The sequence below is a fragment of the Phalangium opilio genome, unplaced genomic scaffold (genome assembly GCF_054372755.1).
Source record: "Phalangium opilio isolate 3A_F unplaced genomic scaffold, DU_Popi_V2 ptg000009l_1, whole genome shotgun sequence".
Taxonomy (NCBI): domain Eukaryota; kingdom Metazoa; phylum Arthropoda; class Arachnida; order Opiliones; family Phalangiidae; genus Phalangium; species Phalangium opilio.
The window spans coordinates 8,828,606-8,843,844 of NW_028324146.1; the positions used below are offsets into that span (position 1 = coordinate 8,828,606).

At 38.1% G+C, this 15,239-nt stretch overlaps 1 protein-coding gene and 2 non-coding genes across 3 annotated transcripts; 2 read left to right on the forward strand and 1 right to left on the reverse strand.

Annotated features, from left to right (window-relative positions):
* Window positions 1-483: 483 nt before the first annotated feature.
* TRNAL-CAG (transfer RNA leucine (anticodon CAG)) lies at window positions 484-556 on the forward strand. Its single transcript has one exon. It is a non-coding gene; the product is annotated as a tRNA-Leu (tRNA).
* Window positions 557-621: 65 nt separating this feature from the next.
* TRNAV-CAC (transfer RNA valine (anticodon CAC)) lies at window positions 622-694 on the forward strand. The gene has a single exon. It is a non-coding gene; the product is annotated as a tRNA-Val (tRNA).
* Window positions 695-8,774: 8,080 nt separating this feature from the next.
* On the reverse strand, window positions 8,775-10,857 carry LOC149713682 (uncharacterized). The gene is made up of 5 exons (XM_089844241.1): window positions 10,788-10,857; window positions 10,198-10,443; window positions 9,766-10,083; window positions 9,270-9,519; window positions 8,775-9,219 (listed from the first exon to the last, which is right to left on the reverse strand). The coding sequence occupies exons 1-5, from the start codon at window positions 10,855-10,857 to the stop codon at window positions 8,775-8,777; spliced, it is 1,329 nt and encodes a 442-aa protein (XP_089700367.1).
* Window positions 10,858-15,239: the final 4,382 nt, after the last annotated feature.

Consider the following 15,239-nt stretch of genomic DNA (forward strand, 5'->3'; position numbering starts at 1 on the left):
ATCAATGACGTCACAAATACAATTCTTCAAATGACGTCACAGATACAGTTGTAGAAGGGAGGAGTTTCCCAATAGGCGGCGCACGGTGTTTTCCCGCCAATGACGTCATAGATACAGTTGTAGATTTTCCCGCCAATGACGTCACAGATACAGTTGTAGACAGGTCTGCCAGATTCCCGCGCAGGGTTTTCCCGCGAGGGGGCGCGCGAGTTTTCCCGCGAGGGGGCGCGCGCGAGTTTTCCCGCGAGGGGGCGCAGCCGCCAGGGGGCGCGCAGCCACCAGGGGGCGCGCGGGAGTTTTCCCGCCAGGTGGCGCTGTTGGGGGCGTGGCAGAGGGTGACCTTGAAATTCTACACCTACATTCTACACCTACGGAGGTAGGAAGTGCGGCTTTATACTACTGAGCCCTGGTAGATACATGTATTGACCATCGTGATTGGACATAAGAATTAGCTAGATCTCTTGGAAAACTCAGTGCTACCACGTATCTATGGTGCAGTGGTTATCACGTCCGCTTCAGACGCGGAAGGTCCCAGGTTCAAGCCCTGGTAGATACATGTTTTGACCATCGTGATTGGGTTCTTGAATTAGCTACATCTCTTGGAAAACTCAGTATTACCACGTATCTATGGTGTAGTGGTTATCACGTCCGCTTCACACGCGGAAAGTCCCAGGTTCGAGCCCAGGTAGATACATGTTTTAACCATCGTGATAGGACATAATAATTAGTTAGATCTCTTGGAAAACTTAGACTTACCAAGTGTCTGTAGTGTAGTGGTTATAATAAATATTTAACAATTATTTCACTTCACTTGGTTTAATAATGTGACATAGGTAGCATACTTTTTCCCTACTTTTAAAACCATTAAACTAAGTAATATTAGAAGTTCAACAGATTGTCAAAAAAAACATGTTAAAAGCCACTGTAAATGGTGCTTAAATGCCTAATATTTCCTTAATACTTCCAAATAATATTAGTAAATGGCGTGAATTGATCATAGAAATGGGGTTAAAGTACACCCTAAATAATGTCTTTTTTGGCACTGGAAAAAACAGCATATATGGTGTTTGAATGCACCATTATATTTTAGAGTGCAAATGTATGACGGTAAAGCAAACATAATTATTCAAAATTTAATTACATTAAGACTGAAGTGACAGATATTATATAAAAACGTCTTGGTTTGGACCAAGGCCGAAAAAACAAACGATATGTGTGAGGTTTATCAATTGACTGAAGTTTCAGATATTGAAATTTTTTTCTAGTTATTTTTATCCACTCAATCCTTAATCAATATTTAATTCAATCAACTGATTTTACTGTTAATCGATCTAGTCCCTCTAAATTAATTGAAAAATTACATATCTACGCTTCTTCAAGAACAATTAATTTCATGATAAAATGTTTTCGGAAAATGTAATTGTTCTTGAAAAAGCGTAGATATGTAATTTTTTCAATTAATTTAGAGGGACTAGATCGATTAACAGTAAAATCAGTTGATTGAATTAAATATTGATTAAGGATTGAGTGGATAAAAATAACTAGAAAAAAATTTCAATATCTGAAACTTCAGTCAATTGATAAACCTCACACATATCGTTTGTTTTTTCGGCCTTGGTCCAAACCAAGACGTTTTTATATAATAAACAGATAGGCTTAATCGCAATAGAACCAATAAATTTTGCTATATATATTTAATATGTTTAAGTTTCATGATTTTTTCGATCATCGAGTATTAAAGAATAAAAAACCAAATTATAACGACAAGACACCAGTTTTATCTTTGTTGAACTTGCAATATATTTTAAGGACATAAAATTAAGTACTTGTCCATAAGTAGTTCAGCATCAAAGCGTCTACACTCCACGTCTTCATCAGAGTCTTCGCTGTCTTCTTGCATATTAATTTTAAGAGGTTCAATTGTGGTTTCGATGATGGGATCTTTTTCCCAATACTCAAGCATTATATTCTCGACGTGAACTTTATGAAATAATAAAGCGTCACAAGTCCAGAACCCTGAAGTACGAAATTGACGAGGTAGCTAAAAGTAGAGGTCACACGGTAGTGAGGATTCCACCGTACCATTGCCAGTTTAACCCGATTGAACTAATATGGGCACAAGTGAAGAACGACGTTGCGAAGCAGAATTCTGGTTTCAAACTCTCGACGGTCAAAGATGCAACATTGAGGGCCATTGAACGTGTGACACCAGAGAATTGGCGTAAGGCAATAAAGCACGTCGAGAATATAATGCATGAGTATTGGGAAAAAGATCCCATCATCGAAACCACAATTGAACCTCTTAAAATTAATATGGAAGAAGACAGCGAAGACTCTGATGAAAACGTGGACTGAAGACGCTTTGATGCTGAACTACTTATGGACAAGTACTTTAAGTTATGTCATTAAAATATATTGCAATGCTAGTTCAACAAAGATAAAACTGGTGTCTTGTCATTAATTTTGCTTTTTATTCTTTAATACTCGATGATCGTAAAAAATCATGAAACATAAACATATTAAATATATATAGCAAAATTTATTGGTTCTATTGCGATTAAGCCTATCTGTTTATAGCAGACTATATTACAGACGACTATTGACAAAACAAAACAAGTTGATAAAGTACTATGGGGTCGATGGTGGCGACACCAATTTGGACAAATTTCTCAGCAGGGTTGGAAATAAGGTGATTTTTTTAGTGGTCCTCGGGACCAGCGACCCCTCATGTTGGAATTATTAAACTGGTCCTTGGGACCAGTGACCCTCGCATTAATTATTATTTTACCGGTCCCACTATAAATTAAATTTCTAAAATGGTGAGAATTAAAAGCACGTAAAGACACAAAAGTGAAGAAGATGAAAATTCTAATTGATTTTGAATTATTTACAGTAGGAAAAAGTAGCGTATCAAAATTAAAAACAGTTAACTTTTATTTCTTATCACAATTTTTCAACTAGTTGCCACTAAATATCAAATCAACATGTCTAATGATATTTAAAGTTCTTAATCCTTTTCCGAACTATTCTTATTCCTTATTGCATTTTACATAAATTCGGTGGCAATATCTTCTCTCGCTATCAGTAAGCCAGATCAAAATCCTGTAATGTGACCATGCACTACTGCCTAATACGACTACTGACAACTAGTACTGACTATGTTCTAGACTGTCGACTACGAGAGACTCATTAAGAAAATCCCGTCAGGGATTTTCTATTTATACTCAATCCGAAATCATAATGTTAAACTCTATGGAGCTTAACATTATGAGGTGGAAAAATTTTTGCGAGTTAGACCCAAGGTTTCGCGACCAAGGGGGTACACTTTTTTCACAGCCTAACTTTACAGCACTAGCAAAGGCTGAAAAGGTATAGTATCTCATTTCTCGTAGTGTAAGGTTAACTTGGCCTTATTGTATAGGTTTCAAAAAAAAATATTTTTAAACCACGCGCTAGCTCACGCGCCAGCACGCGCTGCATTTTAATAAAAGTTTCAATTCAAATCTCGCGCTTAATTTCACCATTTTGATTCTCTAATTAAGTTCACGTGATTTTTTTTTAAAACTCTTTGGGCCTATTTTTTGTCTTTGTAAGCCTAAGGTCAAATGATCACAAAGAAATAGTTGGAGAATTTTTATAATTTTCACATGGTTTCAACGAATATTTTGCATAGTGTGTTTTTATAGAGTGCATTGTATTATCCGACCATTCCAATTTCCAAATGTAAGTTACGATTTAGTGAAATATTATATAATTAGTCTTAAAATATTGGACGATTGAGTTCGACTATTCCAGAACTAATTTATTCCCAAATAACGTTTCTCCCCAAAAAGGAACAGATATTATACAAAAACGAGTTTTGCTTCGCAGTCCTTAAAAAACTGCATTTATACACAATCCGCGACACTTTTTCAAACCCACAAAGGGCCAGAAATTAGAAATTAATTTTGTATTGCAATTTGAAATTAAGTTTAATCGATATGAGAAATTTGGTTTTAATTGCGTAGTTCAAACATTTGTTATGATTAGAAATTTTACAACAAAAACGGGTATAAATGCGGCGTTTCGAGATAAAGGGAGCTTGGATTTTCACGCATGAAATTATAGAATCTGTAGCCGTAAAATAATTAAGGCGAAAATATACAAAATGAGCTTTTAGCATTTTAATTTTTCAGGGTGGAAGAGATAAAAACAATTATTTCGAGTGAAATTTCGCTTTACTGCTCCTAAAATGAGGTCCCTCTTTCTGATTTGTGGCTTTAAAAGCAGTGTCGTATTTCTGACATTTATCATACATTCAGAAAAGATGTTCATATGTGTGTTGTTACATCTTGTATAAGTTTTAAACTTCAATTCGAACTCGAGTCATAATCGTCCTTGATTTAGCTCTTTGTTCCGAAACGCCGCATTTATACCCGTTTTTGTTGTAAAATTTCTAATCATAACAAATGTTTGAACTACGCAATTAAAACCAAATTTCTCATATCGATTAAACTTAATTTCAAATTGCAATACAAAATTAATTTCTAATTTCTGGCCCTTTGTGGGTTTGAAAAAGTGTCGCGGATTGTGTATAAATGCAGTTTTTTAAGGACTGCGAAGCAAAACTCGTTTTTGTATATTCTAAAGTATAGACGCTAGTCAAGATCAATAGTCAATAGACTACAAAACTTTTGTAGGGAAGTTGTAGCCAAGGAGTACTAACTACATACGAGTAGAATTGGTAGAAAATGTGTTGAGCTAGAAAAATTCTAATAAGGAACCCCGAATTAATAAACTGGTCCCACCGTCTATTTTTTCCAAAAACCATAATTAATAAAGTGGTCCCTGGGACCACTGACCCCAAGTTTTGGAATAAATAAACTGGTCCGAGCAATTAATAAACTGGTTTTGGACTTGTAAACCTGTCTTATTTCCAACCCTGTTTCTCAGGGCTCTTCTTTCGTTTGACAGACTATAGTAGCTTGAGCGGTGGATCGTCATTATTGACGAGTGAAGTTAATCGCGATATTTGATTTCACATATACAGCTAACAAGGCACGTTTATTATGTTTTTCCTTTGATACCAATCTAGTCTGTCTATTATCACAATTAAGCAAATCGACTAGTGTGGGTTAGATATTTCAGTGAGTGCTAACGGCTATGTATTCTTCAAATTTCAGTTTCAATTAATTTCCCTATCGGTCATGAAAATAAATTAAGGGATTTAAGATGCGAGTGAAATATTATGTCAAATAAGTAGTTACATGGCCAAAGGACCAAAAGGAATGAAATAAATAGTAGTAATTAGGATTCCAAAAAACCCGTGTTTTGTTAAAAAAAACCAGTGCACCAGGTTTTATTTAATTTTCTGGGTTTCGGGGTTTTTCACCTTTAGCAGTAGCGTGTATTGTAAGAAATTGTCATTCAAATTTCACTGGTTATTAAAAAATCTCAAAATGTTTCCTATAAATAAAAAATTATTAAATAAATCATTTTATGTTGAAACATTAAATATCTTTAACTACAATTAAATGAAATTATTTTAGCACTCAATTTCCTCAAAATTTCTTAGTGATGGACTTAATAAAGTGGGTTTTTATGGTGGTTAAAACCCAGTAAAAATAATTAGGTTTTTTGGGCTGGGTTCTTTAATTGGAACCCTGGTAATAATAGTCACTCTATCGATGACAATTTTCCTAGACATCTTTGTATCGTAGTGAAGTTCGTTCTTCGTGTTCTTTTCACTTATCAAATGTAAAGCCACTTAGCAAAATATAACGAAATCTAGATACCGGCAATTGGAGTTCTTACCTGTTTTATATCATCCAACTTCCGAAATAGAGGCGTTTCTTCGTAATGATAGTGTTCTATCACGAGAGTTAGATTCATTGACGAACATTAAGAATTACAAAAGCAATTTCCATGCTATTTAGAAATACGATAATGGTTCTATTGGGATACAATTGGAATCGATGGAAATGGGCACTTTACACAGGCCATTACCTCCGCTTCATGAAACAATGGTTCTTTATTACCGTCGTTAAACATCCACCTATTAACTTTACTTTTAAATAATGCATTTAATATTCTCGTAATACGCACCTTGGGACAGGAGTGTCTAAATCAGTGGAAGTTGTATTTCGAATATTAGATTAAAATTGCAGTAAAATAAATAATAGGCCAGAAAACAACTGACTTAATACTTCTTCAACGCTCCTCATCTAGTCATAAACCTAACAAAAGGGCTCCTATCCCACCTGGAGATAAGAAGCCTTGTTGAAAATATTAAATAAAAGCGCAAAATTCTAGGTTGGGATTTGCCAATTTTTCCCTCTCCGAGTTGACGTATGTCACGGAAAGGTTCTAAAATCGACAGGCATGCGCGCGTGTGTGTGTCAGTCTGTTGTTACACCACAGGGGACCCCGTTCGCAGTTTCCGAATCGAAGCAAATATGTTCGCTATTTCCGGACCGCTTTCACAGTTCCCAGAAAATTCAAAATTTCAGTTTATCTACAATTCAACTGGCCACTATTCCTTCATCTGACTAGTCAGTTGTCCATTCCACATAAACACCAATCTGCACCTATTGGTTTCTATAACACCAATCTGCACTTATTGGTTTCTATAACACCATTCTGCACTTATTGGTTTCTATAACACCATTCTGCACTTATTGGTTTCTATAACACCATTCTGCACTTATTGGTTTCTATAACACCACCAACTTCTGATCTTTGTATTGTCTATCCCACATAGACACCAATCAGTACTAACTGGCTTCTAACACTACCATCTAACATAAACATATTAAATATATATAGCAAAATTTATTGGTTCTATTGCTATTAAGCCTATCTGTATATAGCAGACTATATTACAGACGACTATTGACAAAACAAAACAAGTTGATAAAGTACTATGGGGTCGATGGTGGCGACACCAATTTGGACAAATTTCTCAGGGCTCTTCTTTCGTTTGACAGACTATAGTTTTATAATGAATAAAATTCTAATTTTAAAGTAATAAATTAATTTATCGTAGGTAATTAATTTACTACCTTAGTGTAATTTATGCTGAAATAAAATTATGCAATGAAAGAGGAAGTGACGTACATTTGGGTAAGTGTTTCGCGGGAGATTCCAATGTCGATTTGGGTTAAAGAAATAAGAGAATAATTTGAGATGGTGAAATGTTTGGCGGGAGATTCAAAGGTTGATTTGGTTTAAAGAAATATGAGAATAATTTGAGATGGTGAAATGTTTGGCGGGAGATTCAAATGTCGATTTGGATTTGGGTTAGAGAATGAGGTTTTAAGCTCTCTTTCCTTATGGAACCAACCCTAATGTTTACATTTGGATTTGGGTATTTAATCATTGAAATTTTTAGAGAATAGTGTCCCTGGATACATTTCAAGTGTTCTGCTTATTTCCGCTCTAGCGAGTTTCCAGGAGGCTCAAAGTATTTGACTTATTTCCGCCCCTTTTCAACCTTGTCTTGCTGTGATTTATTTCGTCGGTTTTATTTTAAGCAGGGACAGAAGTAAGATAACTTTGAGACACTTATAGGGGTCACTGCCTCACTGGACCAATGTCCTATAAATTGATTGGGTGTGCAAAATCTTCTGGTTGCTGGACCAGCTTGTTTCTCTCTCGCTTGCGCAGATTACGCATGTGCGCCACGCTCTTAGAGAGCCACTGGCACTGGTAACGTTTTTGAAAGGGAGGCTGACGGAGAATTTGGTCTCTCCGGCTCACTGCCCCAGCTAATTTAGAATTTCGGGTTTTTTTTTTCATTGTTTATAAAGTAGCATTCCTATTATGAATAAAATCAATCTAGTAATAAACTACAGTAACTTACTTACTAGGTTCATTTTAAACTTAACCTACAGAACTTTATCTTAATTAAATTACAGAATAATATTACTAGGGTTGGTACTAGTAAATGTGAACGATTCTATTTCTGCTTTAAAATTTTGTAGCTGATTTTTGGGCGGCTTAAATTCCTTTTAAAAGGGCTCAAATTGTAGATTGAATATTGAGGATTACGATATAAATGGTCCAAATATTGTAAGAATACATGGATGAAAGATACGAACCTATATACACACCAACTCAGACTAATCAACTTAAGTTGATGCCAATTTTAGGTATTGCTTAATACAATACCATCGGGGAATAAACTTTAGCAAGAGTTACAATAATCCCACGATATCAAACCTTTAATCGTTAGATAGATCACGTTTTTGCTATAAAATTGATATTAATATCTGTGGTTTCGATTCGGAATTCGATTTTATAAATAGAGTTGGAAAAAACCAAGTAAAAATTGCAAATGTTTCAAGGTTAATTAGAATCCTTTTTAAGCCATTTTACTAAAAAATAAAATGTAAAAGTGGTGTAAGGAATCTACGTTCGGATAATATTAACTTTAAAATACATCATTGACCCAAAAAAGACTCAAATTTCGCGCCATTAGTAAAGTTATCAATTGAGCGGTAAGAGGGCCGTAGCTACTGTAATGTTCGTATTAAATCACAATCATTCAAATAACAGTGCTTTATTATTTACTAATAGAACATTATGAATCTCTGGTTTTATCACCCTACTCTGACTGATCTTTTCTTAACTGTACATTTCTTATCCTAGATGGCGTTACTATACACTAATAAATCCTTACAAATCAATATTTGGTTTGGCGGTTAATTTGAATTGGGGATTCGGTGGACCTGACATCCCTCTTTTCTATAGAAAATTAAAAAAAATGAATGAACTTGTGTCCAGTTCACATGTCTTCAATGAGCCGGCGAGAAGCACTTCGGTGGAAACGCAAATAGTAGCGGCGGTGAAAACGGTGGTGTGGCGGAATGTGGGACAAGTGCGGGTGATGGAGTACGAGCGGCGCGTAGTGGACTAGTGACGAATAGCCGATCGTCAATGGAGTCTAGGACTGTCGGATCTAGTATGGTGGTTGCGGAGGGTAGGACCGCTTTGAACCATGATGAGTTGCGAGTGATTGACTCTCCTTGACGCACAGCAGTAATCATTGACCCTGTTTTTGCAGTAATCGTATAAGGTACCGGATCGAAGAATGGTGACATTTTGTGTGTGCGTTGGGCTTTGACAAGAACTTTGTCACCGCATTGAAACTGGTTCGGTTTTGCTCGTGTCTTGGTGTCGTGAGTGACTTTCATCTTCGACTTGGCCAGGCTGTCGGAAATGGCCATGTGCTCGGAGGAGCTGATAGAGCGTCGGAAGAAGGTAATTTTGTGCGTATGGATCGGCCGAACATAATTGCTGATGGTGGGATTCCCGTAGTGCTATGTGGAGTATTCCGATAGCTCGTGAGAAATCGTTGAAGTTCTTCCTTCCAACTTGTACCTGCTACGTCAGCGGCTCGAATGGTTTTATTTTGAGAGGCCATAAAACGTTCCGCGGTTCCGTTGGCCTGAGGCCAGTAGGGAGTAACTTTCCTATGCCGGATCCCTTGGGTTGAGAGGTATTCAGTGAAAGCGTGAGAAGTGAAGGGCGGACCGTTATCTGTTTTCACGAAATCTGGGATCCCGAAAATTGCGAAAACTTTGTCCAACTTCTGGATTTTGACGCAGGCTCATGTGGATGAGACAATTTCTGCTATTGGGCATCGGGATTGCTCATCCACGATCACCAACAGGTATTTCCCATGGAACAGGCCAAGATGATCTATGGCCAGGTGGGACCACGGTTTCACGGAAAGCACAGTCATCTGCAGTGGTTAATTGGCTGCGCGTTGCACTACCGACAAACACGGTATGCACGACTTGATGATTTGTTCCACGAGAACATCCATACGCGGAAACCACACCTTTGTGCGTAGGAGTCGTTTAGTCTTTACCAACCCCAGGTGTCCTTCGTGTGCGATGGCAATAACTCGGGATTGCAGCGAACGCGGAGTATAAATTCGGTGATTTTTGAGTAAGATCTCGTCCACGAAACGTTTTACAGTATCTAGATCAAGATCATCAGCTGGCGGTATCCGCCAGCGGTCAGAACGTAAACATTCGAGGATTGCTTGGACGATTTTGTCTTTGCGGTACGCTTCTTTGATTTCTTCGAGTGTGATTGCTTTAGGTATTGCGTGGAGGAGGAGGTTATGGACGTGTGCTTCTGTCACGTTGCAGTGGAAAGTGGACGTTTTTTCCGGGTGACGCGAGAGATAGTCAGCCGGGTTAAACTTACCTGGTCTATATTCTATTTTGAGGTCATAGGGTGCCAGCCTGAGGTTCCATCGTTCGATGCGGGCGGACGTTCCCGCTTTGGGATTGCCGAGTAACGTCAGTAGAGGTAAATGGTCCGTGATGACGGTAAAGGTGGAGCCATAAATGTAAAGGTGTAAATGCACGCAACTCCAGACGATGGCCAGTGCCTCTCTTTCGGTCTGGGAATAGCGAGTCTCGACGTCTGTGAGCGCTTTGCTTGCGAACGCTATGATCGCGACGTCCCCAGAGTAGAGGTACAATGGGCGTCCGAGATCATTGCGCGGAGGTTGTGGAGGTTGTGTAGGTTTTGTGGAGGTTGGGACAAAATGGCGTTGAAAAGCATTGATAAATACAGAGAAGTGGTAATGTTAGTTTAATGAAAGATAAGAAAATTATCGTAAGTAAACGTCCTCGATGGAGTTAAAGGGAGGGTGAATAAGAAAATCAAGTGATTTTTAAAAGGGAGGGTGGAGAGCGGTTTCTTCAACGAAACTGCACCAACACAAATTGTAAATAAAAACGTTTGATGTAACAAATATGGGTCATTATTTAAAATGGACTTCAGCTTACAACACCCGTTTAATGGTCTCATAGCCGGGGCGACACAATCGGGGAAATCTTTCTTTGTGGCTAACCTCATAAAGCATAGGGATATATGTATATCACCCCCTCCAGAAAGGATAATATGGTGTTACACTGAATATCAACCGAAACTATTTAATTCGGTGTTAGATCATACACCCACCGTAGAATTTCACGAGGGGATATTAAATGTGAATATATTAGACCCCAATATCAAGAATTTCGTTATACTTGATGATTTGCTTTGTGAAATATCCAATAATAAAGAAGTAACTAATTTGTTTATACGGGGATCGCATCATAAAAACACCTCAGTCTTTATATTGATGAAAAATTTATATTATCCCGGGAAGGAAATTAGAACATTAAATTTAAACGCCCATTATTTGATAATTTTCAAATCCCCTCGAGATAAATCGGCCATATTTCACTTAGCAAAACAGATTTGCCCCACTAACAGTGAGTACGTCATAGACGCGTTCCATCAGGCAATTGTTAGAGATTTTGGGTATTTATGGGTTGATTTAAAGCCAACAACGTCAGATGATCATAGACTACGAACGGGGCTCATACCAGGTGAAGAAGCTGCGGTCTATATACCAAAATGAAAAGGATCCACACACATCAACATTTTTTAAAGTATCTGGAAAATTGCAATGCGTGTCAGAGAAAATATGCAATCAAACACGCTAGTAACGACTCGATCAAGGCTATAGTGGAATGTTGTATAAATGTCTTACGCGGAAACGTGAAGTTATCAAATGAGCAGAAGAAGCGACTGGAGAAGCACTGTCATATGTTACGGAAATTAGCTAAACCAAGCACTGCAGCAAAGCGAAAAAAGCTCCTAATTCAAAAGGGCGATTTTACCTCTTTTACTGGCCCCCCTCTTATCCCTCGTTAGCAGCGCCGCGGGAGCGGCCATAAGTAGAGCAATTAAAAATGGCTAGAAAGATGATTTTGGTACCTGAAGAGGTTTACCACCGATTGAACTCACAACCAAAAGTTGAACTTGGTGTAAAATCGGATGCGAAGACTGTATTGGATGATAGCAAATTAAACCAGACGCAAAAATTTAACATGTACAACCATATATTAACAAGTGCTATTAACAAAAGAAAAAAGAAGAAGAAACCCGAAAAGAAAGATTGGTATTCAGAAATAGCCCCCCCAGTAGCACTGCCGACGTAGGGCCTACATGGTCGGCTTTGTGTGTTACCGACGAGTTGGTAAAAAGTCACTAATAAGTCGGGAGAGTAATGGTTTGAAAGTCGAAATGTCCGCCTGGAGGGACGATGGCCCGCCGGTTTTCCTACTGTTTTGAGGCTACTATAAAACGACTGTTGGCCGACTATATGTCGGCGTCATTATGCCCACCTAAAGCCGCGCTCAATCCGACGATTTCCCGGCTATTTAGTATAGGAACGGTAAATCGTCGGTAAAGGGCTGGTAGAGTAAGGGTTTGAGAATCGAAATGTCCGCCCGGTGGGACGACGGCCCACTGGTTTACCGACTGTTACGACACGAATGAAATAGGACCCTCATCCAACATGTTTGAGAGTCGACTTAGCCGCCTGTCAGCAAGAGGTCCTACGCTTTTGCGACGATCAAACCTTAACTCGAGGCCCGACGGTTTTGCGACGATCAAGCCTTAACTCGAGGCTTGATTCGCTTATAGTAAAGGATACTGATACCAAGTATTGAAATTTCTTTAATACATTTTGCGGAATAGTAAAAGTAAAAAAAACCGTCCCACGGAAAAAGAAGGCCTATACAACAACTTCGTTTTTCATTTTACTCTTTTATAACGTGACCATACCGACTAGCGGGAAGGAGTTGGTAATCAATTGGCAAAAGTGGGTTTCGTGTTTAGGACGGTAGGCAAGCCTACTTCAAACCACCACAGTTCCAACAGTCGGATAAATGTCGGTTACTAAACGGCCTAAGAATAACTTTGCTTTTAATTTTACTCGTCTTAAACGTCACAATAACGACTAGCGCGAGGGAGTTGGTAATCAATTGGCAAAAAATGTGTTGGAATTCTTTAGACGGTAGGCAAGCCTACTTTAAACCATCTCAGTTCCAACTGTCGGATAAATGTCGGTTACTAAACGGCCTAAGCATAACTTTGCTTTTAATTTTACTCTTCTTAAACGTCACAATACCGACTAGCGCGAGAGAGTCGGTAATCAATTGGCAAAAAATAAGTTGAAATTTTCTAGACGGTAGGCAAGCCTACTTTAAACCATCTCTGTTCCAACTGACAGATAGATGTCGGCATTGCCAACTAAAAGAAGTAGTCGGCTTCATGAGTCGGAAAAGTATCGAAATAAGCATGGTACAGCTGACTGGACCGTAAACCGACTATTCGACCTTTAACCGACTGTTATGCGGAAGGCTTGTGCTACTGGGGCCTGACAATCCCAGATACACACCTCAAGCCGGCTGTCGCTTTATATAAGTGGATTAATAGTAACACTAACATTAATTGGTCTGCCAATGGTGAACTTATGTATAAAGGTCAACCAATCATCGGGTCAAATATTATGGATATTTTACACCAAACTGTTAAAGCATATAAAAGCAAATCGAGATACAATGTCACTGGATTAGACAAATTTTACGATCTGCTTATAAAAGAAAATGTACCCAAAACTCTTGTTAAAAATAAGTTCCCATTTGAATACTCTACCAGTTCTGTACCTCTGGATGTATCAAGTACCTCCCTAGATGTACCAAACATCGATTACACGCCCCCAACCCCGGAATCCATGTATGGTAATGGGTTTCGTAATAGGATAAAGTTAAAATAAAGAATTTAAACCAACACCCTGTTTCATTTCTCTCACAAATTACTTTAGAGTTACCATGGAAGGTTGTAACGACCCTTCTCCCACAGGGTTTCTAGCCTCCCCATCCATTTCATACTTAAGTAATCCCAAAGTAATTACGACCCTTTTGATATTATTTCATATTATAATTATCGAACTATCTGATTTCGCTTACTGGTACACTCAAAAAATTGTAAACTGCACGAGTAATGGATAAACTAGAAGAAATATACTTCAATGAAAAAGATCCAGGAAGCTTCGGAGGTGTGCGGGGTCTATATCGCGCTGCCATAGCGAAGGCGATTAACCTTTCCTTAAATGATGTTGTTGAGTTTCTACAACGTCAAGATACGTATACATTACACAAACCCGTAAGGCGCTACTTCAGACGAAACAAGACGATAGTGTACGGTATAGATGAACAATGGCAACTCGATCTGGCAGACATGCAAAACATCAAACGTCATAATGATGGTTATAGATTTCTACTATGCTGTATTGACGTTTTCAGTAAATTCGCCTTCGCCGTCGCTATTAAAGACAAGAAAGAATCTACGATGGTTACTGCGTTTAGATCAATTTTGGAATCCGGTAGAAAACCAAAGATTGTGCAATCAGATCATGGAAATGAATTTTTAAATAAGGAACTACAACGCGAATTGAAGCGTTTGAACATCAAGTTTTTCGCCACACTCTCGGAGGTGAAATGTAGTATTGTTGAACGGTTTAATCGAACATTAAAGGAGCGAATGTATCGGTATTTCACACAAAACGATACATATAAATATATCGACGTATTACCTGAATTATTAGAAGCGTATAATAACAACTACCACAGATCGATTAAATGCAAACCCATTGAAGTGACAGAGGAAAACACGAAACAAATCTGGTTCAATTTATACGGGAAAGTTAACTTTTCACCCCCAGTTTCATACCCATTTGAAATTGATGATTTAGTTAGAATAAGCAAAAATAAAGGAACGTTTGAAAAAGGGTATTTACCCAACTATACCGAAGAATTATTCAAAGTAACAGAACGGATCCCGAGAGACCCACCGGTATATAAACTGAAAGATTTGAACTCCGAGCTCATTTCGGGTGTGTTCTACAAAGAGGAAATACAGAAAGTAGGCAAGGACTTGGAAAACTGTACATTTAAAATTGAAAGAGTAATACGAAAACGGAAAAAACCAGACGGTTCTAAAGAACTACTCTTACGTGGCGAGGGTATAGTTCCGACTTTGATTCCTGGGTGCAAGAAGTCGACGTAAAATGAGTTTCTATATTACATTACCTTCCGATTCCTCTACGCAATATTTCAAAGGAAACACTATAAGCAAGTTCAGAACGTATCTACCAGAACCTATAATACTAGAGGGATCACATGAGGTTGCTTTGGCTGAAATAAGCTATCCTAGAACTTGGAATAATGTAAAAAGGGAATGCGTAGTTCGAATTTGGGTTAAATCCCCTGAAAGTGTCGTTTCGGATGTAACGGAAGAATTCACAGAAGAGGGATCTGGTTTTGGTGAAAGTGGACAGACAATTAACGAAGTGGATGAGAAACGGGATATATCGATAATTATACCTCCCGGGTACTACGGTT

Bases quoted from the DNA above. Each gene is read 5' to 3' on its own strand.
- LOC149713682 (XM_089844241.1), bottom strand. From the start codon at position 10,857: ATGAGGTTAGCCACAAAGAAAGATTTCCCCGATTGTGTCGCCCCGGCT. The intron at 10,444-10,787 runs GTAAGCTGAAGT...TCGCGATCATAG, and splicing joins GAGACCATTAAACGGGTGTT to CGTTCGCAAGCAAAGCGCTC. The intron at 9,220-9,269 runs GTTCGGCCGATC...ACGCTCTATCAG, and splicing joins ATCCCACCATCAGCAATTAT to CTCCTCCGAGCACATGGCCA.